The sequence below is a fragment of the Aptenodytes forsteri genome, unplaced genomic scaffold (genome assembly GCF_000699145.1).
Source record: "Aptenodytes forsteri isolate BGI_AS27 unplaced genomic scaffold, ASM69914v1 Scaffold57, whole genome shotgun sequence".
Classification (NCBI taxonomy): domain Eukaryota; kingdom Metazoa; phylum Chordata; class Aves; order Sphenisciformes; family Spheniscidae; genus Aptenodytes; species Aptenodytes forsteri.
This window is the reverse complement of record NW_008796220.1, coordinates 1,581,916-1,607,329: the sequence shown is the minus strand read 5'-3', so window position 1 is coordinate 1,607,329 and position 25,414 is coordinate 1,581,916. Positions and strand designations below refer to the sequence as shown.

General features: G+C 43.4%; 1 protein-coding gene across 1 annotated transcript in view; it reads right to left on the bottom strand.

The window, feature by feature from the left end:
• Nucleotides 1-25,414, bottom strand: part of PKHD1 (polycystic kidney and hepatic disease 1 (autosomal recessive)) — a 289,357-nt gene that overhangs the window by 16,496 nt on the left and 247,447 nt on the right. The window contains exons 59-61 of the mRNA XM_019474554.1: nt 16,169-17,174; nt 2,489-2,612; nt 898-985 (exon numbers count right to left, since the gene is read on the bottom strand). Of these exons, the coding sequence (XP_019330099.1) occupies nt 898-985; nt 2,489-2,612; nt 16,169-17,174 (1,218 nt within the window). The remainder of the gene's footprint in view (nt 1-897; nt 986-2,488; nt 2,613-16,168; nt 17,175-25,414) is intronic.

Sequence of the window (25,414 nt, the reverse complement as noted above, 5' to 3'; positions counted from 1 at the left end):
TTCAGGACCGTCTCCCAAGGGACTCTCTCAACCAGTGTCCTAAACAGGCCAAAGTCCGCCCTCCGGAAGTCCAAGGCAGCAGTTCTGCTGACCCCCTCCTTACTTCTCCGAGAATCGAAAACTGTAATTTTGTGGTCACGGTGCCCGAGACAGCCTCCAACCATCACATCACCCACAAGTCCTTCTCTGTTCACAAAAAAACAGGTCCGGCGGGGCACGTTCCCTAGTTGGCTCACTCACCAGCTGTGTCAGGAAGTTATCATCTTCCACACACTCCAGGAACCTTCTAGACTGTTTCCTCTCTGCTGTATTGTATTTCCAGCAGACATCTGGTAAGTTGAAGTCCCCCATGAGAACAAGGGCTAGCGATTGAGAGACTTCTCCCAGCTGCTTATAGAATATTTTGTCTGCCTCTTTATCCTGGTTGGGTGGTCTATAACAGAATCCCACCATGATATCTGCTTGTTGGCCTTCCCCCTGATTCTTACCCATAAACTGTCAACCCAGTTGTTTCTGTCTGTACTTGGCCAGATCCTTTGCTGGGACAAACAGGTTGTCACTGTTGGAAATTGCTCCAATTAACATTAGCTGAAAATCAAGTATTAGGATTTCTAATTCTTCATTCTTTTCTTTTTTGATCTAAGATATGTCTTTTCAAGATAAACTACTGAATATACTCCCCTTAAGCTGCTAGAGCACGGAAATACTTCGTATAAGCTTCTCTTTCTCTAGCATATCACTAGGCAGTTCACCAAACTCCTACTACAACCTTCTTTTTTTCTGCCCAAAAGCTACCTTTCAAATCCAATCTTTCTCAGGGAGAACTCGTAAATTTGTCACCACCATTCCACATAGCTGCTTTGCCATAACCCTTCTTATAAGAAAATACATCCAAACCTTTTAACACAGCCTTGGAGGAGCCCTTGAGGTGAGCTGATACAACCCAGGGTTCTGAGGGTGGCCCCAGTTTGTCAACTCTTTGACCCTGGAAAGAAGAACAAAAGAGAAGAATTAAGGTCTTGTCTCCTCAACCAGAGGAAAGAAAGTTTTGATGGTTTTAACAATTATAATAATTTTTTAATGACCAGTGGGAGGGCAGTTTGCATCTACATGTTACGTGTTACAAATGCCACAAAGCTCACCATAACTCTTTAAGATGAGCTTAAGGTCGGAGGAACCAGTTCTGGCAGCTTCAGGTCTGTTTCAGTAAAGTCTGGCAAGGTTTGCTGCTTCACTTGAAGTATCTAGGGTCACATTCACATCACTTATGAGAAGTAGCTAATTTTGACATCATGGCTTCTATGGCATCTAAGTTCACAGAATTACAGTATGGTTGAGGTTGGAAGGGACCTCTGGAGGTCATTTGGTCCAACCTATCACATCTACAGTGTCTTTTAAATACCTCCAGGGATGGTGACTCAACCACTTCCCTGGGCAGCCTGTTCCAATGCTTGACAACCCTTTTGGTGAAGAAATTTTTCCTAACATCCAATCTAAACCTCCCCTGGCGCAACTTGAAGCCATTTCCTCTCGTCCTATTGCTTGTTCCTTGGGAGAAGAGACCGACCCCCACCTCGCCACAACCTCCTTTCAGGGAGTTGTAGAGAGCGATGAGGTCTCCCCTCAGCCTCCTTTTCTCCAGGCTAAACAGTCCCAGTTCCCTCAGCTGCTCCTCATCAGACTTGTTCTCCAGACCCCTCACCAGCTTCGTTGCCCTTCTCTGGACACGCTCCAGCACCTCGACGTCCTTCTTGTAGTGAGGGGTCCAAAACTGAACACAGTATTCGAGGTGCGGCCTGGGTCTAGTTATTCTGTGGCTACACTATTGCCTGTCCAGGAAAATGGAAATGATTCCATAAGAGAAAATAGTTGGAAAACAGGAGAGAGGACATGAAAATATAAAGAAAATAGAAACACAGCACGAAGCCATGCTATGCAGATTTCACCTAATTTTGGGACTGAATCTAGTCCAACAATCCACCAACATCTAAGGACTCATTGGACCTAATCTGCTGCTTCTAAGACTTGTGTTAGCACCTCTGGCAGTGCTAAATCACATCACAGAGACATCCAAGCTTGTTTTAAACATGGCAATCTCTACACAGCACTGCTCTGCATGGTGTGGACTTGCTTGGGCAGACCAGGATACCCCATTGCCAGCCTTCATGATTGTGTTGCTGTTCCCACATTCCTCAATGATATTCTCTAAGCTTTAGGAGCAGGGATCAGAAAACTGCACACAATCAATTCTACAGCACAAGTGTAACCCTCGCAGGAAAAAGCTGAAAAATGTGAACAGAATCCATCCTGGAAGATGTTCCCAGAATGCCCATGACTGCTTATTTATAGAGCTACCCTTTGCCGTATTTATTTATAGAGCTGTCCTATGCCACATTTAGGTCAGTCTCGGCTTTTGGATTGCTTGGAAATGTCAAAATTGTACAGAATCAATAGAAATGTCCCACACCCACAGAGGGCCAAATCCTACCTTCCTGTCCAGGAAAATGATTTTCGGCTGTACAGGAAGTTCCTTCTCGATTTCTCCATCTGAGGGCTGCACTTGAACAGAGATGTTATAGGGTCTCACATACAAGCATGTTCCTGGGTGTTGTCTGCTTCCATTTCTTCCACATGCAAAAGAATGTAAAAAAAAAAAAAAACAAAAAACCAGAAAATTTTAAATCAGAAAATTAATGCTATGAAAACACCCAATGATATTCCTAGAGGTAATTCTCACCTTAGCCTATGTCTAGGAATGATATGTTATTTTCTGTTCACAGGATTTTCTACCTTTTTAATGCAGATGGCAATACTTAGTGTCTGTTATGAATAGGAAGGAGCACTGTACCAAATGACTACTAATTTACCTTATCATGGCACTTTGATTCCTTGGATGAGAGCAGCATGTATGGAAATATGGAACAGACATCACTTCCAAGCAGTCAGCAGCACCAAACTAATAAAAAAAATCCTTTTCTTTCAATCCCCAGTTTACAGATGGAAAACTGAGAAATTAACAGAGTAAATTACTTCTCTGGTGTCACACTGGAAGTATGTGGCAGAGACAGGAATTTTATGGATTCAGAAACCCAATGCCTTAGCCCCAAAATCTTCATTGCAGTGCACTGATAACAGTAGAGGCTGCAAATGCTTCCTGTCCAGCAGAAAGATTTCCGATTAACACCTTTGAGCTCCTCTAAAAACAAAGTTTCATTCCGCTACACAAGGACAGCACTTACAGGCTTTCCTGCATCTCCTTTCCCTGCCATACCTGTGTTCTTACCCTTCATTATCTATGAAGTCTACGTACCGAAATATAGCAGTATACAGCCACCCTATTGAAAGACATTTTTTTTTCCAAGACTGAAATTTAAATTAGAGCATCCCAGGAGAGAGCTTTTGCATTTGAATAAAGAATCAACACTTTATTCTGAGCCAGTATCATTTCATTCCCTCTCCCAGTGTTTTGTGTCATTTAGTATCTCATATATATATATAATTTATATATATATAAACTCCTCTAATCTGCAATCACAGTGAAGCGGCTGGGGGTTTGGTATTGTCTTGAAATGAAAGTAGAAAAGCTATTCATTCATCTCTAATGTTCGCTTAAAGGTGTTTACAAACAGAAAATAAATGGAGCATAAGTTTCCTTTAACTTAGTTTTTTAGTTTGGGGTTTTGGTGGTTTTTTTCTGGGTGTTACTATGCATTACAAACCAGAAACTGTTTATACTGCGGCTGATGGGAAATACTGGTCTGAACCACAGACACAGGGGAGGTCAACTAAGGGTTTAAGGATACCTGCAGTCTCAAGGGCTAGCTCAAGGATTTAAGCTTCAGTTCTTATCTTGGTTCTTTTTCTTTTTTTGGGAGTGGGAAAGACTGAAAGGCAGCATTATGTTTGAAATTCACGTCAAAGGCACCAATGCGTTCATCCGTGCTCTTATCCATCTCCTTCCATAAACGTGCATTCAGCACTGTGACTGAAACTCGCTGCAGGAACAACCCACCAAGTCACTCCCGTTTTCATGTCAGAGGTCACTTTCTGTGAGCTCCCTGGCTCCAGCTGAGTCCAGACAAGTTTAGGTGAGTCTTGACATGGCTTCTGTAAGCCCCAAATATTTTTTTTTTCTCTCTCCAGCTCCTTTAAAACTGCCAACAAAAAGGAAAAATGTTGGCATGAAATGCCCTGACTCCATACCCCAGGCCCTACACGGTAAAACTGTGCTCAACTCACACTTAAAGGAAGGCTGCTGCAAAATGTGGTTGTAGGAAGTAGTTCCCACTCCCTAGGGTGAGTCACAGAAAAGAAAAGAAAACAAACCAAAAATACACATGCATGGTTAAAAATTAATGTCTTTTTGCAGGTAATTTGAATCCAGCTAACACAGCACAGAACATGGTGTTTATATCCCACACGGTCCAACCTGACTCTTGCTGTGAGGGAGCCCCTGCCCTAGGGTGCAATCCTGGACACGACGAGTTATGTTCCTGCAGGTGAGTGTCAGTGTGGAGGAGGAGGAGAGAGGAGCAGCCTGCTGCTCCCCTGGTGATTTGTGCTGGAAGTAAAATAGGCTTTCCTGGCATAGCTTTGCAGCTGGGAGGTGGGGACGGACAAGCATGCCTGTAGCCTAGCAAGGGCTGGAGCGAGGAGACCTGCCTTCCTCCTGATGGGCAAGAAGAGCATGCTGTTGGGTCACTACTCTGAAGTCTCATGCTGGGAAGGAGCAGGCTGGTATGCAATTCCCTGCTGACAGCGCTCAGTGGGGAGCAGCTCAGTTGCTCAGTGCCTTGCAGCTCTTCTAAACATGGGCACAGCGGGCAAGCAGGCATTGCTCGTGGTACCTTAGTCAGCAGGGACACCAGGGTCAGGATCCCAGATCCTTTCACCATCAGTGCCAACATATGTCTGCAGAATGTGCCTAGACTCTGCAGGAGAGCAAGTGTCTGCTCTTTAGTAGCAAGGAAATTAGAGGTGGTGGAAAGTAGAGGGTCTACTGCAGATATTAAGGCATGATCGAGAAAACTAGGTGGAGAGATTTGGGGCAGAGGGAAGGAAGTCTCCCTGAAATCAAGGAGAGCTTGACATTTTAATTACAATTACAATAATAACTATAACAGTAATGATACAACTATAATAATAATAATAACAACGATAACAACAACAATAATAATAGCTATTATTATCGGTTGACTTCAAGGGGAAAGAGATCAGATGCAGAGCCTGGGTCAAGAGTCCATTAAAGTTGATGGATACACCTGTATTGGAAAATATATTTATACTAGAAAAAACAAGCCTTGGCACTGAAACTTGATCACCTCTACTGTTTAACTGTCAGTCCATCACAAGCTGTGGTCCAGGCTCAATAGCAAAGTCCAGGACAATTCTCAAATGGTCTGGGAGCTAATGCAGTCAGAGAATATTCTCACTTGGCAGTTTGGATGAGGTCACCCTGAAATAGTAGGTGAGAGAATTTAATTTTATAGACGTAGGCTGATCCATATCAGCTGGCCTTGGTGCCAGAGAACAGTCCCTGGCATATTTGACAGGCTTGAAAGGTGGGCCCGTGCAAACTTCATGAAGTTCAACAAGGCCAAGTGCAAGGTCCTGCATGTGGGTCAGGACAATCCCAAGCACACAGACTGAGTGGAGAGTGGATTGAGAGCAGCCCTGAGGAGAAGGACTTGGGGGTGTTGGTTGATGAGAAGCTCAACATGACCCAGCAATGTGCGCTTGCAGCCCAGAAAGCCAACCATATCCAGGGCTGCATCCAAAGCAGCGTGGCCAGCAGGTCGAGGGAGGGGATTCTGCCCCTTGACTCTGCTCTGGTGAGACCCCACCTGGAGTACTGCGCCCAGCCCTGGGGCCCCAACATAAGAAGGACATAGACCTCTGCAAGTCCAGAGGAGGGCCACGAAGATGATCAGGGGGCTGGAGCACCTCCCCTGTGAAGACAGGCTGAGAGAGTTGGGGTTGTTCTGCCTGAAGAGAAGGCTCCAGGGAGGCCTTATAGCAGCCTTCCAGTACCTGAAGGGGGGCTACAAGAAAGCTGGAGAGGGACTTTTTACAAAGGCATGTAGTGCTAGGACAAGGGGGAATGGCTTTAAACTGAAAGAGGGGAGATTTAGATTAGATATAAGGAAGAAACTCTTCACTCTGAGGGTGGTGAGGCACTGGCACAGGTTGCCCAGAGAAGCTGTGGATGCCCCATCCCTGGAAGTGTTCAAGGCCAGGTTGGACGGGGCTTCGGTTGGACCTGGTCTAGTGGAAGGTGTCCCTTGCCCATGGCAGGGGGGGTGGAATTAGATGATCTTTAAGGTCCCTACCAACCCAAACCATTCTATGATTCTATGATATGATTCTATGATATTTGATTTCCTAATAAACATAGTCAATGAAACTAATTGAACATTTGTCTGGGTATGTCTGCAATGCTAGTGTTGCAGCATCAGTATATCCTTGGAAGGGGAAGGAGATTGGGAAGAATTTGAGGAATGAATAATATGTCAAAATACATCATGGTCAAGCCAAAGAGATTTCTTTTGTTGTTCTCAAAAAGGTGGTGATTGCTGGTGAAGAGAAGACAGGCTTCAAGAAAGAAGATGCTGTAGTGAAGACGGGAGATAGGCAAGCTAAGGACTTGTGTCAGACAAAGTAGGTACAAATTCACTAGAAGGGCTGTCAGGATTTTAGTATCTTTGGGTGAGAAGTGCGTTCTCGTGTCATGTGGTGATGAGGTTAGCCAGACGGCAGGTACCTGTGCCCTCTCAGCTGCACTGTTCAGAGCTTTGTCTCTCCCTGCAGATCTTATCATTAAGTAATAGAGACAGGGAAAGAGAAACACAAACATCCAGAAGATGGTGAGGAGTTGGAGATCATTTCTACTTTAAGCAAAAGACTTATCCAAAGGATGACTTTTATTTCCACAGATGCCCATGTTTTCCCATGGTATAGAGAGAAATCAAAGCTAGAGGAAAAGAACTCCAGTGGAAAGCAGGCTTCAGCTTTCCTTGACAACAGAGAAACAATAAATACGTAATACTGATCGTGATCTCCTTATGAGAACTAGACTAATGGACTGAACAGGACCCATGGTGTCGGACGTTACTGATGTCTCCCTTCTTTCATGTAGGTTGAGTCAATAAGATCAAAATTAAAAAAACTAGGCCTAAAAAACCTAAATGAATATTCTAGCCAGCACCAGCAGGGAGCTTTGAACGAAGCTATGTGTCCACTGCCCCGGAGGTCAGATGCTGTGATGGCAGAAAGCTAGTAAGAGAAGATCTAGTAGTGCGGAGAAGTAGCAAGGGGGCCTAGGTTGACGGTGAACTGGGATAAGAAACAAGTTACTGAATTGCCTCTGTGGACAAGGCTGGACAAGAGGAGCATGCTGCTTTATCTAATCATTGTGAGGGTTTCCTTTCATAAAGTAAAGATGCTTTAGTTATAAGCTGGATATTTTGTGGCTGTTGAAAGCATCAGGTAAGTTGGTTAGACTGAAAAAGTTCTGAAAAAGAGGTCCAATGCATGCTCTCTTGGAGTATGTATTAATTAAAATACCCAATCTTTTTGACTAACTTCTTCTGACATTAGCTTTTTGGGACACCACCACCATCAAATCTCCATTTCTCCGTTTGCTAGAGACTGTCCAAGCTCCAAATGGCTCCCCATCTATCTTTCTGGAATTTTTTTCCCCATTTCACAAATCAGTAAATAAAGTCACAGAGCATGAACGCAGCTGTCCAGGAACACACAGACATGTCTCCCCCATAAGGCCAGTCTTGCCCCTCCTGCTCAGACAACCTTCGTTTAGCACTTTTCAATCCCAGTGGCACCAAAAGCTGAAGGCAAGCAGCTGCCTGGTGGATGCAGCTGGTGGAGTCCAGATTCCTGCGGTCTGGAGTGATAAGAAACCTTAAAAAAAGAAAAACAGGGAGACTGGAGGGACTTAATGGATCCACTCAAGGGTGAGGTGGGATCATCAGGAGCCTTTAGAAGGAGAGGGACAGAGCCGATGCATCATATAGGAGAGAAACATCCTCCAAATTCATTAGTGACTTCAATTAATTGCTGTAGGTGGGTGGAAATACCCCTACTTACAAAGCCGCCTGCTAGTGGCGAGGAGCTAAGCCAGGCCTCCTCCATAACACACTCCTGAAGTTTACTGTCGGAGAAACGTCTTTTATTAAATGTAAACAGCATCCCGCCGGAGGTCAGAGCCTTGCTGCTGCTGCGTATCCCAAGGTAATACCACTTTAAGCTCCACATAAACTCTTAAACAGTTTCTATCCTAAAACCAGACCGTAGGTGGTACAGTTTTTTACGATATGTTATAATAGTGCAATAAATCTGTTAGCTTAAAATCGAATCTCCGTGGCCTTTTAGAGAAATCATCATTAAATGCAAGGCCCTGTTAATGATGCCATCCCAGTGAAATTGTTTAATCTGCTGGGGGGGTGAAAGGTCACCAAATGAATTTTTTATAATACATCAACTTGACACGCAATAGGGAAAACTGTAATAGATAAAAGCAAAGGAAAAGGGCACTGTCTTCTTCTGATAGGTCAATAGCAGCCAAGAGAGTCACTCATCCACTTTTCCTTCACTACCGTGCTCCTTTTCCATTTAATATGGACACCCAATTAATACCTCAGCACCATAGACAACCTCATTTTAGGTGAATTATAGCAATTTCTTCCCCCTTCTCCGAAATGAAAGTGATCACAATACATCATAGCATTGTGCGAATTAACGTTAATTGATTCGAGTTACCAAGCATTGATGGGCCACTTCTATAATCTGGTCCTTATTGGGAGCTGGAAGGGATGGAGGGAAGATTAGATTGCATCCTCCGTTGCTTTGACGACGGCGGTCACCTGATGGCTTGTTAGACAGTTGTACGCTTCTATTGCCGGCCCCAGTGGGGTCGTCAGTAAACTGGAGTGATGTCCAAACATCATTACACGCTGCTCCGATATTAAAGCAAAGGGATTAGCACCTTATTGCAAGCAACCTGGATTTGTCATTGTGCTGTCGTTATCCAATTTCCAGATGATAATGTGACTGTGGCCTGCGGGCGCGAGGTCCTACAGCCAAACCAAGGTGTGTGTGTATATATATCTATATCTATATCTATCTATATACACATATACATATATACACACGTATACACCCCCACAAAGAACCAGCACCCAAAGCCATTTAACCCTTTGCTTGCCAGGCTCCTGTTAACAAATCACGTGGAAGAATTTTTCTCCCTTTCCCATCCGACGCACAGCAGCAGTCAAGAGCGCGATGCGACGGCAAAGCAGGCTGACCTGGGAGCCGACACGGCCATCACTCACTAGAATGTCACGCCAGCCAAGCTCTGCTGATAAAGGTGACACCTTAAATAAGGCAGATTGGGGAAAGGATCGATCCCTCGGAGACATGGCTGGCAGCTCTTCTCTGCCGTGTGCACGTGTCGTGTAAATCATCGCTTTTACCACAGGTCCCGTTAATCGTTAAGGGGGAAAACGGATCCCTATGTGATATGAGCAAGGCAGGTTTTGTCTGACAGCACTGGGGTACCAGAGCTGGGACCCGATCTCTTTTCAGTCCCCGATAAAGATGATGGGGACACTCCTGGCTCTCCTGCATGGCAACTTCTGGGGGAACACCGGGAAACTGGGAAAAGCTCCTCTTGAGCTGATCCTTTTCATTTTTAACTGAGATTAAATTTAATAACACAAACACCTCAATTTCAGAAACCCACACTGGTGTGGGGAATATGTGGCAATATATGCCTCCTTCCTCCCATAGAGACCTGCAAAGTCCTGCACTCCTTTTCCCGAGTCTCTCCTACCCTCTTTATCTTCCTTCTCCTCTGTTCTCTCCTGCTCTCCTTTCACCTTTCCTACCTTCTGCTCCCTTCCTGCAGAGGAACCAGTTGGTTTTTGGAAGCCCATTGCCAGACCATGCTGTGGTTTCCACCATGGTTACAGTGGGGGTAGGACTTCTAACTGCCTGAACCTTGTAATTCATAGGTGTCACCTCTGAGTGGGATTGGCAAATTTTTAGATAGGTTTACCACGTATAGTAGATACTAACAGAAATAGTTTAAAAATAAGGCTCAGAAGGGGAACGTTCCTTGGGGGACTGGTAGTCAGTGATAGACCCTTTAATTCCTACACTGCCAGAAGGGTTCCAGTCCAGGAAAGCAGGGACGAAAAACTATTGTCTGATTTGCAGTGGCAGCGTGAAGCTCCATGGCTGTTGTCTAGAAGGATATTTTGGAGATTTGTTTGAAAACCTGCAAGGGAAATACTGGCTTCACACAAGTGATCATATACAAAGGGGCAGACTACTTTGACTGTTTTGGGGTTTTTTCCCCCCATAGACAGACACTCAATCTTATGGACAGACATCATTGTAATTAGCAGTAGTCTACATTGTGGCACTACCTTCAACCTGTACAAATGACTCATATACCTACTCTGCAAGTTATACTTTGTATTTATTTAGGACAGTCGTTGAATGAAAAGCATTTCTGCTTAAGCTGCAGTTTAATTTCTCTACTGACCATGGGTGGGGGCCACAAGATATCTCCTCAGTCTCCCCACTCTGAATTCAATTCAAAGAAAAATGCTAAAATAGCAGACCTGGGGTCTAACATCTACATAGTCAAGGACCTTGTGTGGCATCATCATCACCGGTATGACTGTGCCTTCCTGACATCACCAATATGCTGATAGTTCCATTTTGATGCTCATTCAGTTCCTGGATTTTCTGCTAAAATTGCCACCAGAAGCAAAAAATTATCAAAAGGCTTTGTGATAAAAAAATTTCACCTCTGGGATCCAGAATGACTTCCCTCAAACTCTTTTCACACACACGCCTCTGTTGCCACCATCTTCCATGCAGAAAGATCTCTCCGAGTCTCTCAGTTCTTGAGGACCATCAACCTCTTGTTGACAGATCCCGCAACTACCCAGTTTCCCAGTTTGAAAAGAATTATGAATTGAGAACAAAATAGTGAAATTCATCCTGATTTCTAAAGTGAATTGTGATCACACAATTTCATATGACATAACACTGTTTAGACGTGTATTAGCCTCCACTTTATTCTGATGAAGTTTCTTATCCTATAGCTCCTACAAATAGCCCATTACAGAATCTCACTCCTCTGATTAGAAATCTTCTAGGTTTCACCATAAATGTATTCATGTGTACTTTTCCACAGTTTTACTAGGCTGCTAAATGAGATGTTGGCCAAAAATGTGTCTCAGTTATTCCCAAACTATTTAAAAAAAAAAAAAAAAAAGTTCAAGATATTGTTTTGACCATGTGGGAAAAAAAAAATCAGGAAAATAGAGTGGTGTTGAATGGGAAATGGTCTTCTTACAGTTCTATTGGCAGGTTCTGCCAGTTTATTCTCTAAGGAGGAACCTTCTTCTATTTTTAAATGCAAATGTACCTCTTGATACTTTGCACCCATTTGGTCCTGTGCTGTCATTGTCCATTAGTGTCTAGAGCTTCCTCTCTGGTATTTGCTTTTCCAACATATTTTCACGGATAGGATGATATCTCCCCTCAGCCTTGCTTTGCCAAGTTAAACAAACCAAGCTCTTTTATTCCTTAAATCTTAAAATAAACTCCATTTCCATGATCATCTTAAATGTTCTTCCCTGTATCTACTTGAACTAAGTTTGTCTTTTTTGTACATCAACAAGCAGAGTGGCACATGCTACTCAAGACTATACCCTCTACAGTGTCCCTATGAACAAGTAAGTCCCTGACTTACTTAAAATTTTGTAACCTTAATTTTAAGGAGATTTTAAGCTTATGGTTTAAGCTCCTGAGTATCACCTGTTCCACATCTTTACTTCAGGGGTGTGTGGCAGATAAAACCTTGATAGAGCCTCAAGTGCTGCAATAGCCGCAGCTCTGAGGTCACGATTTTTAGCATCCTGCCTTTGCCTACCCACTGGAGGAAAAGTTGGATCCCTACACAGGAAAAAAGTTGTCATCTCCCTTTTTTAAAACCTTGTGCAATTCCATACAGCAGCCTGCCTGAAACCTGCATGAAGGTTACCAAACCCAGGCACTTTGGGTTTAGAATGTGTCAGAATTCATCTAGTTTGGACTTCTAACCCTGCCTGCCTGTGTATATATCGTGTGACGTAGCGAACTAGTAGTAATTTCTCATTTAGTCCTCTGCATGGGTATTGCTGTCTGAATGAGCCATTTGATGATTTGCTTCACTTTTGTTGCTTGCTGTGAGTCTCAAACACCGTTATTTCACACACACACACAGTTTTTCACATGCTACCCCAAACCTGATTCTTAATAAAGAAAGATTAAACTGCAGATTTCAGTTTGTAGCAGGTTAAAGGTCCATCAAGAAGGAGCAAAGTACCCTGCTCTAGTGTGGGGATATGGACTAAATGGCTTCCGGATGACTGTCCAGCTTTTTATTTCTGATTTTGTATAAAGGCACACGCACAAACACACACAATATATTCGCTGTTGTGCTCTCTTGTTCTTTCACTTTTATATTTATATTGGTATTAGGCAAACTTTGCAAAACAGAGATTTCTATTTGTAAATACATTGCAATATCTATTAATACACAGACATTCACAGGAAGATAAAACTATGTGATAGTCATCTCTGATTCTCCAGCTGTGCAAGACTATAGCAGTCATAGCAATCACCTCTGTCTTTCCTTGACAAACCAATGAGCCGTGCTTGAAGTGACCCTAACAAAGGAGTTAAATTAAAATCATGTAAAAAAGCATTTCAAATCATAACAGACAAGCCATATTTTTAAAGGCTTGGCAATGTGATATACAGACTTACTGCCTAGCTACCCGATCACAGCAAGGTTTCCAGGGCTCCCTTCAGCCTCGCTGTCCTGGGCTGCAAAGACGAACACCCAGCCTCTGCTGATCAAAGATCTTTTTGTTGTTGTCTTGATGCAAGAGGAGCCACTAGTCTGAAACCGCAGGGAGACTGGCCTGGCAGGAGTGCAGGTTCTGTGTATATCTGACAGCCTGATTGGATTTTGCACCACTCAGGGGTGAAAATATTTCTCTTTTCCTTCCACAGAAAAATACACAGGAATACTAAGCCTGACTTGTAATCCCAGCCCCATTATCCTTGCCTGTGCTAGCATGTACTGCCTAAAGAGAGACAGATAGACAGTGGGGATACTACATGTCCCAACAGGAAAACCCTGATTTCATTTCACAAGTTATCTGTGGCCTTATTGCATCAGAAATGTCAGCCATGAGTAATTCCAGAAAAGCTATGACTGATGGGGAGCAATAAATAACACTGCAGAGGAGCCCAAGCGGCTAAGGGTGGATGAGCTCTGAGCTGGTCCTATGATCTGGTGATGTTAGTATTCTCTTGAATATACGTCCCAGGTCTTCCCCTACTGAGACGGTGAATCTATGACCAAGCTAGCACTGCTCTTGTCCCTGTAATCAAACAGCCTCCTTCCTAGGCGCCTGTCCTGATCCTCGCTGCTCGGACTGGTTTCACAGAGCATGCATAGATGGGAAGGCAAACCCCAGCTAGCAGCGCAGTCCCCAGTGTGGAGAAAATGTCTTTTATGCCTGAAAAAAAGCAGACACAAGGTTTCTTCCCTTGTGGCACACAGAAGAGGGTGGTCCTCTCCTTTAGGTGATCTCTGCTTCCCCCCCAGTGATGTTACGCTGATGCATTCAGGAACCTATAGGCATTTAATAGGGTTCTGCTGAACTTCCTCTAAAAAACTCTGTACCTTGTTCCTTTCCCACAGTGTAGCTATTGTTGCTCCTCTTGTTCTGATCATCAATAATGGACACACTGAATGAGGGGTCCCGTACCTGTCACACTCTGCAGGCTATGGCATGTCTTGGGATGGCGTAAAGGCAGGATAACTTTTCCTGTCACAGGCTGTAAAACTTCCTACAACAATTTTTGCTGTCCCATTTTGTAGTATCCTACATCGTAACACAAATACCCCCCCTCACAATAGTGATGTTAGTTCTGCTGATAAAAAATATTGTATATCTTCAGAGTTTGGCCCTGATTTAAGACTTGATCTTGCAAATAATAATTTCCCACTGTGCTTAATATAACACCACTTAAAAAAAAACAAACCCAAAACCAACAAACCAAAACCAAACAACAAAACAAAACAAAGATTCCTATGGTCACAGACCAGTGTCCTTACTGTGGGTGCTTCACTACCGTAAGCCACACAGAGCCTAGTAGAAAAATTAAGCGTGTGAATAGTAGTTTGTATCACTAGCAGCCAACAGACATTAGGATGGTACAGGGGTCAGTGGTAAATGTTAGAGGATATGGTATTAATTAGAGATACTAAGTCTTAGACAAATCCAATTTCTTTCTTGCATAGATGGAATATGCTTATACTTGGGTAAGGCTCAGTAGTGCACAACATCAAAAAATAACATTATGCAATATCAAGAGAGTACACAATAAGGTTGCCAAACATCAAATCCCATGTCCCCTATTAAAAACAGATGGGATATTACCTTTTTCATTTTTCCCATATGTTTTTAATACAGATTCAGGATCTGAGGCTGAAATACACTGCTGTCTGCTCCCTTCCCAGCCTTGCTCCTCACAGCTTTCTCTGCAAATAAGGGCTGCCATCTGGGCCATGAAAACAGGGGCTGCAAGAGGCTGAAAAGAGCAAGATGGGGACAGAGGAAGGAGGGACAGAAAGGGTCATTTGTTGCTGTGGAGGAGAGGAAAAAAACGACCTTCAAAAACTGAGTCTTGGTACAGAACATCAATAAAAAAATAGTATGTACAAAACTGACCAAGAGCTGGGTAACCGACAGAGCTCAAAAGGTAGCTCCCATTGGGAAATCATTATAAAGTAAAGGGGTGTCCTGTGTTGTTCTGTCCAAATCAGCTGCTGGCCTGATGCTTTATCTACATCCAGAAACAAATATAAACATAAACACAGAAGGGTCGGTGGGCTGATACATCGTGGAGAGAACAGTCAAACATGGGCACCTAGACCATATGGTGTGTTGGATCTGGGCAAACAAACTGGATGGATTTGGTCCTGGAAAGCTAGAACTGAAAAGGAATTAGCAAATACAGTGAGCAAGTAGAGGATCATGAGCTGTCCTATTTCTGTGGAAAAATGGGCTAATGGGATCATTGAATTCTGTCAGTAGAAAATGGGATTTAGTACCACTTTTGCGTACAGCGCCGATATGAAGGAAAACTGTTGGCTTTTCAGACATACTTCAAAAAAGGTTCAGAAAACAGAGACAGAGAAGGAAAGAAACACTCTCCAGAACTCAAACCTTTCAATTTATTAAAAAGCAGACAGCTAAGTGATTTGATTACTCTGGAGGTATCTGGAGGAGGAGTCAATGCCCAGAAACTCACAGATGTAACAGTGAAGGAAAGAACAAGAGACTCTCAGGGGAAGCTGGAGACAGTGAAGCTGACAAGAGAAAGTGGGCAAGTACTTGTGACAGCAAAAACAGGGATAGCATTCAACATCTAGGCACACATTCAGGTAGTATTGGATATGTCCAGCTCTTGTATCTTCAAGACTAGATGGTTTTCTAGAATAAGTATTTTAGCCAAAAAGCAAGGTCAGCGCTGAGGTATCAAAGTGAACAACAGTAGCCTGTGTCATACAGGAGATTGATGTAGAAGATTAAACAGTCCTTTCTGGCCTTAAAGTTTAAAAGTATATGAATCAAGGTTTAGACCTGCAAGTTAGTTAAGGCAACAACCCATCTTTCATAACACATCTCTGGTGCTACATCAATTTATAAACATTTGTAGATTTAATTGTTTAAAATTTAAGAGCTATCGTAGTGTGAACTTCTTTAGAAACGTTGACTTTACCCAATACTTTATAGTTTCAAGGCAAACATCCAGGAACTCTGTTCCTGGTGTAAAGCATCTGCGAGATGAGACATCCATGAGCACCAGCAGAATAACATGCTAATTCACACTCAGGAGTCCAGCTAGTACTTGGGCGTAGCTCTGTCATGGAAACTTTATAATGTGTTTCACCATGGTTAGTCATATTTCAGTCAATGGAGAAGTTGCTCCCTATCTTAATAAGCATATCAAGTGGTTAAATTGCTTCACTATGCTTAAATCAGTATCTGCTGATACTGCATCTGATACTTACCTATTGTTAGCTTCTGCTGGAAACAGTAAGGCAGGCTGAGTCACCATTAAGGTGTCAACGGGCAAACCAAGGCCTCTCTGAAGGTCTCCAGTCTGATGAGTGTTGATAATCGTTCTGGCCAAACTCTTTAAACTGTCACTTGTCAACTCATTTCTTGGATGGCCTGGTGGATCGCCAAGTTCAATGATGAGCACTCTTGATGGACCAGCTGCATCAGATGGCTGCAGAGCTCGGGTACTCACTGGTCCTCTCCCCACTGTCTGTGAGCTAGACCTTCTAGGAAGGGCTGTACAAAACGCCATGCTAGGGCAGTGATACTTCTTTTTGCTGGCATTGGCCGAGATTACCTTCAACATGCTTTCACCTCCCAGCACATGATGCACTACTTTGACTTGGTCATGACCAACCTTCAAGAAATCAGCTAATCGACGTATTACACTTGCTTCACCCTCTTCCCCAACAGCCTCAGTCACAGTGAAAGCCACAAGAAGGGAAAGGCCAGCAACTATTTCTACAGGTTCCTTCTCATGCAGGAGAACATAGAGAAGATTGTCCTCAAAGCTAAAGTAATTGGCTCCTGCCCCTTCATTCAGTGAGAAAGAAGATGGTGTTGGAGAGACATATTTCCCTTGAATGAAAACACGAAGGCTGAGGGGTTCATTGTAGAATATTGCAAGGGGCAGTCTGGTTGTGTTTTGGCCACTGAGGAGGTAAAGTCTGAAAGTCAGAGGTGCTAGGTCTGGGAAGCAAACTGTAGCAAGTTTGGTGGATGGCAACACAGAAAAAAAAGTAGAACGATCCTCTGCAGGATAACACGATGCATGTGATGTCACATCACTGAAGGTGTCCATAAAGCTGCCAGTCATTGCTACCACTGGAAACAGTCTCTGGCTGACCATACTGGGGTCCAAGTTTTCTAGGATGACAAGTGCATGATCTGTCTGTTTGCAGAAGTAGCCTTGTACCGAGGGCTTGAAGATACACTTGCTGTCATCTCTATAAATTCCTGGAGGAGAATAAAGGGAGATGGGGAGAGAAAAAAAAATGTGAATTGTTACAGACATCATATCAACAATTTGTGGTATAGCTGCTTATTTTCCCATTCAGTGCTCAAAGTCACTTTTGTTGGTGCTAAAATTTTGCATAGTTTTAAGAGAAGCCTGGACACTAAGGGATATTAAACAGGTAGAAACCACATCTACCTCAAGATATCCTTGAGCTGAAAATGGTTGAAGACTGCTAATGAATGAAGTACCATATATGCTCGCCTTGTTCTTTCTAGATATCAAATTATGGCCACTGTTGAAAGAGCAGGCATGTTGGATGGACCTTTGGTCTGACCCACCACTATGTCCCTATGTCCTTATGTCTTCTACATTCTCCTGGTTCTAAGCCTGTAGCAGGGTAACAAATGAGGGCGTGACTGCAATTCTTTCAAAAGATATTTTAACTCTACACAAAGCCCTCTCATCCCACTCAGGGATTGTATCTCAAACAAAAAAACTGGAAAGGACCAGAACACCATTAGTTTACTTCAGCGGTGAACCTCCTCACCGAGTTTTAGAGCTAAAAGAAAGCACCAGATTCACACACCTACAAAGAGCAGAGACCCTTACATGTGCTCCAAGTGTCTAAGCTCCCATTGCAGTCAGTGGAGATCTGGAGTTTAAATCGTTTGCCTGCAGGCAGGCATCTATCCCATGAGATCATGGGATGCCCTGAGGTATCTGAGGCATGTAACACAGGGCCTACAGAAGACCTATGCGCTTCAAGGGTGGCAGCTGGAGGCCTGCTGGGACACCCCGCAGCACCTGAAATTGCCCTAGACACACATTTATGGTAACAAACACTCCCAATTCCCCAGCCATCAATACAGACAAAATGGTTTAGAAAGCAATGAATTTCACCCTAAAATACCTCTGTTTTGTCAGCTGGATTGCCCTTTACAGTCCTCTAACTTTACTGACCAGAGGTAGGATCCTGTCACTTAGACACAAGTGCATAATGTCACCTGGACCTCTTTGGGTAGCTACAACATTTGTAGATGTAACACATGATCCATGGGAGTACAAAAGCCACTTTAGGTAACACTTTACGTATGCTTTCACTGAATATAACAGGAGCTAAGACACTTCCATGAATGTCAGAATTTGCCACGGAATCCCATCCCAAGTGTCTGTGGAGACAAGAGGATCCTTTTCTGGAAGGATCTATACAGAAGAGATGTAATCCATACGGTCTTCTGAGTTAAGGTATGCTCCATCTGACCAAATACAGGTCTCTGCTTTAAGATGAGAGAAATTTTGCCTCAGGCTGTAATGATGAGATCATCACTGATTATAAAGAGAGAATAAAAGTAAATGAGTTCAGGTACGGGCACCAAAAACATAAACATTTCTGCCTGGAGCATCTTAGGAAAAGATGTGTGTTTCTGTTTTTCCTTCCCCTCTTCAAAATAAAATCAAAGGAGGAATTTGCTGCTGTAGCCAGCTATAATCCTCCTTCCCTCCCCGAGCCTGCTCCTTCCCTAGTTAGCTGTGCTCACGAACGCGTTAGGCAAGTCATGGCCAATGCCTAAACTAACTCTGCGTTCCTCATTCAGCAGCTTTGGGGACGTGCATGCAGACCAGCAATGCCTGGCGATAACGATAAAAAGAAAGGGAGAGCAACATCCTTGAGAGTTACAAAGTTTTGGATGAATAAAAGGGCATTGCCCTTATCAAGGAAAGATTGTAACTGTGAAACTCGCTGCTAGAAGAAAATACCAGACTACTGGAAAAGAAACGAACTATGAGAAATCAGTCTGGGCTCTGCTTATAGCTACGTCTCGATGTCTGGATCCTGTGGACACTTACCTATGATTTATTTCAAGGGGATTCCTCGTGTGCAGACCGCTACCCAGGTCTGCGAGCGTTTCCCAGAATGAGCTCTCGCTCTGCACGTCACCGAGGAAAGCAATGAAATTACATAAATGTCAAGCTTTGTTCAGGGAGGAGGTCCAAGTCAGATAAGATCTGTGCAAAAGCCCCTATTTTTAGACACCAGCTTACCATTTTCTTTCCCTTTTTCTTGCCTTTCCCTTTTTTTTTGCTTTATCAGTGTAAGTATTTTGCTATCGGCGTGTGCAGGGGGCAAAGGGAAAGGGAGCAGCAACTCCATTCAGAAGCAGAAGTGGAAATGCTGCACTCAAAGACATTCGGTATTGTCCTGAAGCGCTGAGAGGATGCACCCTGCAGCAGGCAGCCAGCCCACAAAGGCTGACAGATCTCATCGTCTGCTCTCCCGGAAACCCCCCAGCTCCCCCCGGTGACATTTCTCTTGTCTACAAATGGGATTTGCTGATATTTTGTGATTTCCCAGGACTTTCCTTTGCCCTGCCTGCCTTGCAAAGTGGGTTTGCTTGGTTTCCTGTACACATACACACACACACACGCCCGTGCACGCACACGCATCATTGCTTGTCTCCTTCCAAATGGCCTTATCTGCCAGTCACAATTTCTGCAGCCTGCAATTTCGATCACTTTTAAATGAAACCCATGCTGGCCTTAGTAATCATAATGTCATTTACAATTTACCACAAAACACGTTTATTTAGTTAGTAGCACATTGGAGAAAGAGAACTCCATATGAACTCGCCGCTGAAGCCCTAATCTGATTATTTCCTCATGAAAATCCAAGCAGGGGTGCTTGTAAGAGGGGTCTGAGAGGAGAAGGAAAAAGTGAGTCCTGGCCACAGCTGACTCTCATAATCAATGCGAATAGATAAGTGACGCGGCGTGTCAGGGCCAGCAGCTAATCTGCCCCGGGGCTTTCCTCTAAAAAAGGCCAGAGTGGACAGGACTTAATAAATACTGAGTGACCACTGAATATTGAGCTGACATGTGCTATTTACATTGGCGATGAACAATAACAGTGATAAATTCCAGAAGCATCCCCCCGCAATGGGTGAAATTAGATTAAACAGGTTATATTTGTATGTGCGTGTGTGTTTGCACACACATGCGTGGGGGGGGAAGAGAGAGAAACCTGGTGAGTGCAAGTCAACCGGAGACCCTACAAATGGGTGGGAAAGATGGAGAAGATGTTCGTATCTGTAGCAATGTGTGCACGGGTGAGGCTGAAAGTCACACCAGGAGCTGCGTGCACCTGAGCAAAGGAAGAGGGAGTGTGTCTTGGGTGCTTGCATGGGCGTGTGTGTGCCGTGTGTGTGTCCCACTTGGTGCACGTAAGAGAGAGAAATAATATGTGGAGAGTGTGTGTGTCCACCCTCTCCAGCTATTTCCTCAGCCTTAGAGAGCAGACTTTGCTTTCCGCAGATTCCCCTATCATCAAGTCAAGTTTATTATTTAATTATATACATGCACGCACACACATGGACACACAAACATATATATCTATACGAGATTTTAGCACTCAGGTTGCTTCTAGGGCTCCTGACAAATATTAACTTTGTGTCAATATTTGTCCTTCCTGTCGTGAAATGAGGATTTTCCACCTCATTTCACATTTGAAAAGAAAAATGCGCCGAGGGGGTCCTCTTTGCTTAGGAAAAAAACCACCACCAACAACAACATCTCATATCCTTTATTTAGAAAAATGGAGCAGGAGGGAAGGAGGGAAGAGTATTTTTAAAATAGATGTTTTGACTTAAAGGCACATAGAGTCCTTTGCAAGTCTCCTGCCTTTTCCCTAGTTCCCCAACGCCAAATAAATAAAATAAAATAAAATAAATTCTACATTTAAAATTGAATGAAATACATCAACATTAATGATTTTCCCCTTCAGGTTAACACCACCATTTCCTTCAATAATTTTTACCCATTTCGTGATAGATTTCACAATTCATGGTACAAAGAAAAATATAGTCGTTTTTTGACAAAAACAAAAGGCAACGTCACTTTTTTATCAAAATAAAATAAATCTCCCGCAATTTTCTTTCCATTTGACTGGATTTGCCCATCAGTTATTTCTAATTTAACTACAATTATAGTTACAAAAATATAAAAGCGAGTAGGGGAAGAAGGGGGAGGGGAGAGATAAATGGGACACTGTTTAGAAATTGCGATTCATTGGCCTTGGGCTGGCCAGCACATATCTTTGCTGAGGGGCAAATATTCATCAGCATTAACTGTTCCTTTTGACCTGCTGACATTCATGTGAAATAATTGGCCTTGGGCTGGCCAGCACATATCTTTGCTGAGGGGCAAATATTCATCAGCATTAACTGTTCCTTTTGACCTGCTGACATTCAAATGTGAAATAAAAAAAAAAAAGGGCCCAGCAATAGGACCTTAGAAATCTAGCGAAGGTGAATTATTCTGAGGTCAGTCATTTTTGCTATACAAAACGTTTTATATGATTCTTGGGTTCAGATGTTCCCCGTAAATAATTTTGGCCCCGATTCTCCTGTCTAATCCCTGGCACAGGGCACTCACGCCTACGCACTCATCCTTTGAAAGCGATGGCTCTGCAGACACCGATCTTGTAAACCTTTACGTAGGTAAGCGAAGGCAAGCCCGTCAACTTCAGCGGATGCTGAGACAAGGCATCCCCCATCATTTTTAGAAATCCCACTGGCTGTAAATCAGGGATATCACTCAATTGAGTTTACCGGTGTTCCCATGGGGGATAAACACACAGATATGCAATGCCAAGTAACTTATTTGTGGCAGGTTTCTCACAAGGTGTGTGTTGGGAACACACGCGTAGGAATGCGTGGTGGCATGTGTGCTTGCTCATGTATTTGTGTACGTATGTGTGTGAGATACACACACATAAATATATACTTATAGCAGGGACCGTGTAAATAAAAATGGAGTGATCGCTTTAGGCTGTTAATTCTTTCTTTTAAAGAAAATTATTTTAGAAGGAAATGAGCCTCATAAGATCATACTGCGTGGGTTTTTATGCTCTCCTGTTTATCGTTCCTCCATAAAAAAACTTTGAGCCCTCTGGCCAATTTCAGTCACATTTGTGGACATAAAGATACTATGTTCCTACAAGTTTTGTAAAAGTAGGTGCCCAAGTAGAGAAAAAACAGTTATTAGTACTCCCACTGAAAGGAAAAACTGTAGTGTAAGCTCACCCTTAAAACACACAACAGGATCTGCATCGGCCCTTCCCTTTCACGTACAAATCCATAGAAAAACAGGTGTAGTACGTGAAATATTTGTTCTTGCATTCATTGTCTGCATGTATTGATATGGCCACACACGTTGCTAGTATTTATTCACTGTGAAATCGAGCATTAGTTGCACCTTTCATATGGTTATATATTTTTATGCTAGCACCAACCCTTCAGAGCTCCTCCATGCCTAAGAGGTAAGGCACATACGTTACAGATGATAGTATTTCTTTTCAAGTTATGAACAAAAAACTGCAAAGTTTTCCAGTTCCCAGAGACTATAGCAATAAGTCATTCTTGGCCTTAAAACATAAGTACACAAATCAAGTCTTAAGAAGAGAGACCAGAAGCCCATCTAGGCCAGGATGCTCTCCAACAGTGATCAAAAAGAGTCATCTAGAAAGAGCACAGGAACAAGGCACGCATATAGCAACGTTCACCCAAAATGCTCCTCAAGCTTTCAGTGATTTACAGGTCAGGAACATCCTGAGTCAGAGAGACCATCTTTGATCTTTGTGTTTGAGAGTAAATATCAAACCTGTCTCACAAAACTGTGAAAAGCTGGGGAGGAGAATAACCTAGCCAGGAGAATGTATCTTGAGCCCTCTTAAAGGAGGTGGGTCAGTAAATCTGAAGTGCCCTTTAGTGAGGTTTCCCATCCCAGGCCTTCTGCCATGGTTGAATTAAGGGATGTTACTTACAGTGCCACAGAACTTCTCAAATGTCTTGCTGCCACTGCAAGGTGACCACACCTGGAAATACCTTGGCCGTCTGTGTCAGAAGACTAGTCTGGAACTAAGCAGCTACGGCATTGCATGCATCTAAACTAATAAAATAACCAGTGCCAAGGCCAGTTCCTTGTCCCTGAGGGCAGCTGGCATGACACTCCCATACTGTTAAAGTCACTGCCCCTCCAAAAGAGGGTGGCCACCTCCAAACTGCCCTTTTGGACTGGCTCCTGATTTGTGCTAATTTCTGGAAAGTGCCCAGGAATTGTCTTGGACACTGCTGGGTTGCCTGGGACCAAACTGGGCTTGGAACTCTTCTGCTGATGTAGCAGGAGTGACCGGGAACCTCCGGTGCCCATACCCTAGCATTGCTTGACTCAGTAGACATTGGGTCCATTCCTACTATTGTCAGCACCGGCCCAGAGCAGGTTGTCCATCATTTTATTAAACTTAATCAGAAAGACACAATTAGGCAGGATTTTTGTCCGCATTATCATTAATGATTAGGGAACTTTAGTGATTTTAGCCATCTTGACAACACAAAGCTCCCCATAATGCTTATTTAGGGAATAAACCCAATATGGTCACAAAAGAAGCATTAACTGACATTATATTGTAGATGGAGACAAAAAGGATTAAACAGCATAACTGATCTATACTTCATGATTCTGTGCATTTTCAGAGAGTCCCCAAAAGTGCTGTAAATTAAGCATCCTTAAATTGTAACCCTGAATGAAGCAGAAAAAGCTGTTGCAGGAGTCATTACCTTAAACCCTACTGTAAAGCAATCAGAAGTGTGGCATGGGACTGGAGTGAATGGGATCGAGTGAACCCTCACAGCACAGCACAGAAGAGGTGATTTGGGTATCCATAGCCTTCCTGAGGGCTTGGAGGATCGATCAATACACAGATAAGGAGTGGAAATAATGGCTTTTTGTACAGCACCTAGCAAAATAAGACCCAGGGCCCTGACGAGATCTTTTAGATGTTCTCATGAAGCGGAGAATATAAACAAACTATTCCCACAACCCTCTTGAATTCACTAACCATCATTCAAAGAGCCAATAGCTGGGTGTGAGAGGGATTCCGTCTCCCAGGAAAGATGATTAAAAGAGAAAAATGCAGAGAACCATCTTTTGGTCCAAATTATTTCACCTTTGAAACAACATGCTATTCTGCAAGTATCAATTTGTTTCTCATGTCACTACCAGAGGTTTTCCTGTTATGTTTCCCCTTAAGACATTCCTGGTTTCCTTTAGTTGTATTTAAAGCCCAGAAGGATTTTTTTCTCCTCCTGACCAGCAACCCCGTTGACGGAAGCTTTAGTCAAATTAATACCCAGGACTCAACATAAAGGTGAGGGGCAGTGAACGGCAGAGCCTTTGCCGACACGATTCCAGTCACCGTCTCTCCAGCCGGGGAATGATAAAACTACCACCGCCACCCGAAAGCAGAACCGCAATTTCATCAGATGCCAGACCTAAAAATGAATGTGGCCGTGCCATGCACTGCTCTGAGCCGTGGATATAATGAGTTTTGAATGGGAAGTCCCGGACACAATAAATCTGTGCCATATGTGACCATTTCCTGTGTCAGTTCCTTTCTCATAACCAGTGGAGGCTTTGCCCTCCCCCTCACTTTCCCTTTCATGACCCCACACCAGGGCTCTGAAATCTTTCAGGGCTGCTTATGGGCCCCAGGCCTTTCCACAGCAGTTGCATAAATAAATGAGTTTGACAGCAAACATCATAACGGTTAGCGGTAATGTGTGCTCCACACAAGTGCTTGTGGTACTCACTGGAGAAATGGGGGAGGAAAGAGCTCGGTTTGTTACCGCAAACAAAAGTATGTTCTCTGACAAGTGGTGAAAGAATTAGTCAAATAAACTTGAACTCTATTAAGACCATCGCTGCCAGGTTTTGTTATGGATGGGAAGGTTCTCAGCTTCTCTTTCCCTCCTTGGCCTGCAGTCACTGCAAAGACAAATCATCCTTTTCTTCTGCAAAAATAAAGTTAGGGGATAAAATGAACTGCCTCAAAATAAAATTTGCAAGGAACTCCACTGTACTATTATTATTATCATTTCTTCCCAATGAGAACAGTTCTTTGGTCCTGGGAACAGACTCACAGAGACCAAACAATTTTCCATTAGAAGTGGGTCAGAAGGAAAACACCAAATACCTGCAGATTTTGGAAGTATTCGGGTTAGAATTAAGCTTAAAATGACAATTATTTTTATAAGACATAGGCGAAGGAGAGGACAGAACAGAGCTCAGCACAGAGCACAGGCCTCAGGGTCTAGAGTACAAGTCTTATGAGGGGCGGCTGAGGGAACTGGGGTTGTTTAGCCTGGAGAAGAGGAGGCTGAGGGGAGACCTCATCGCTCTCTACAAC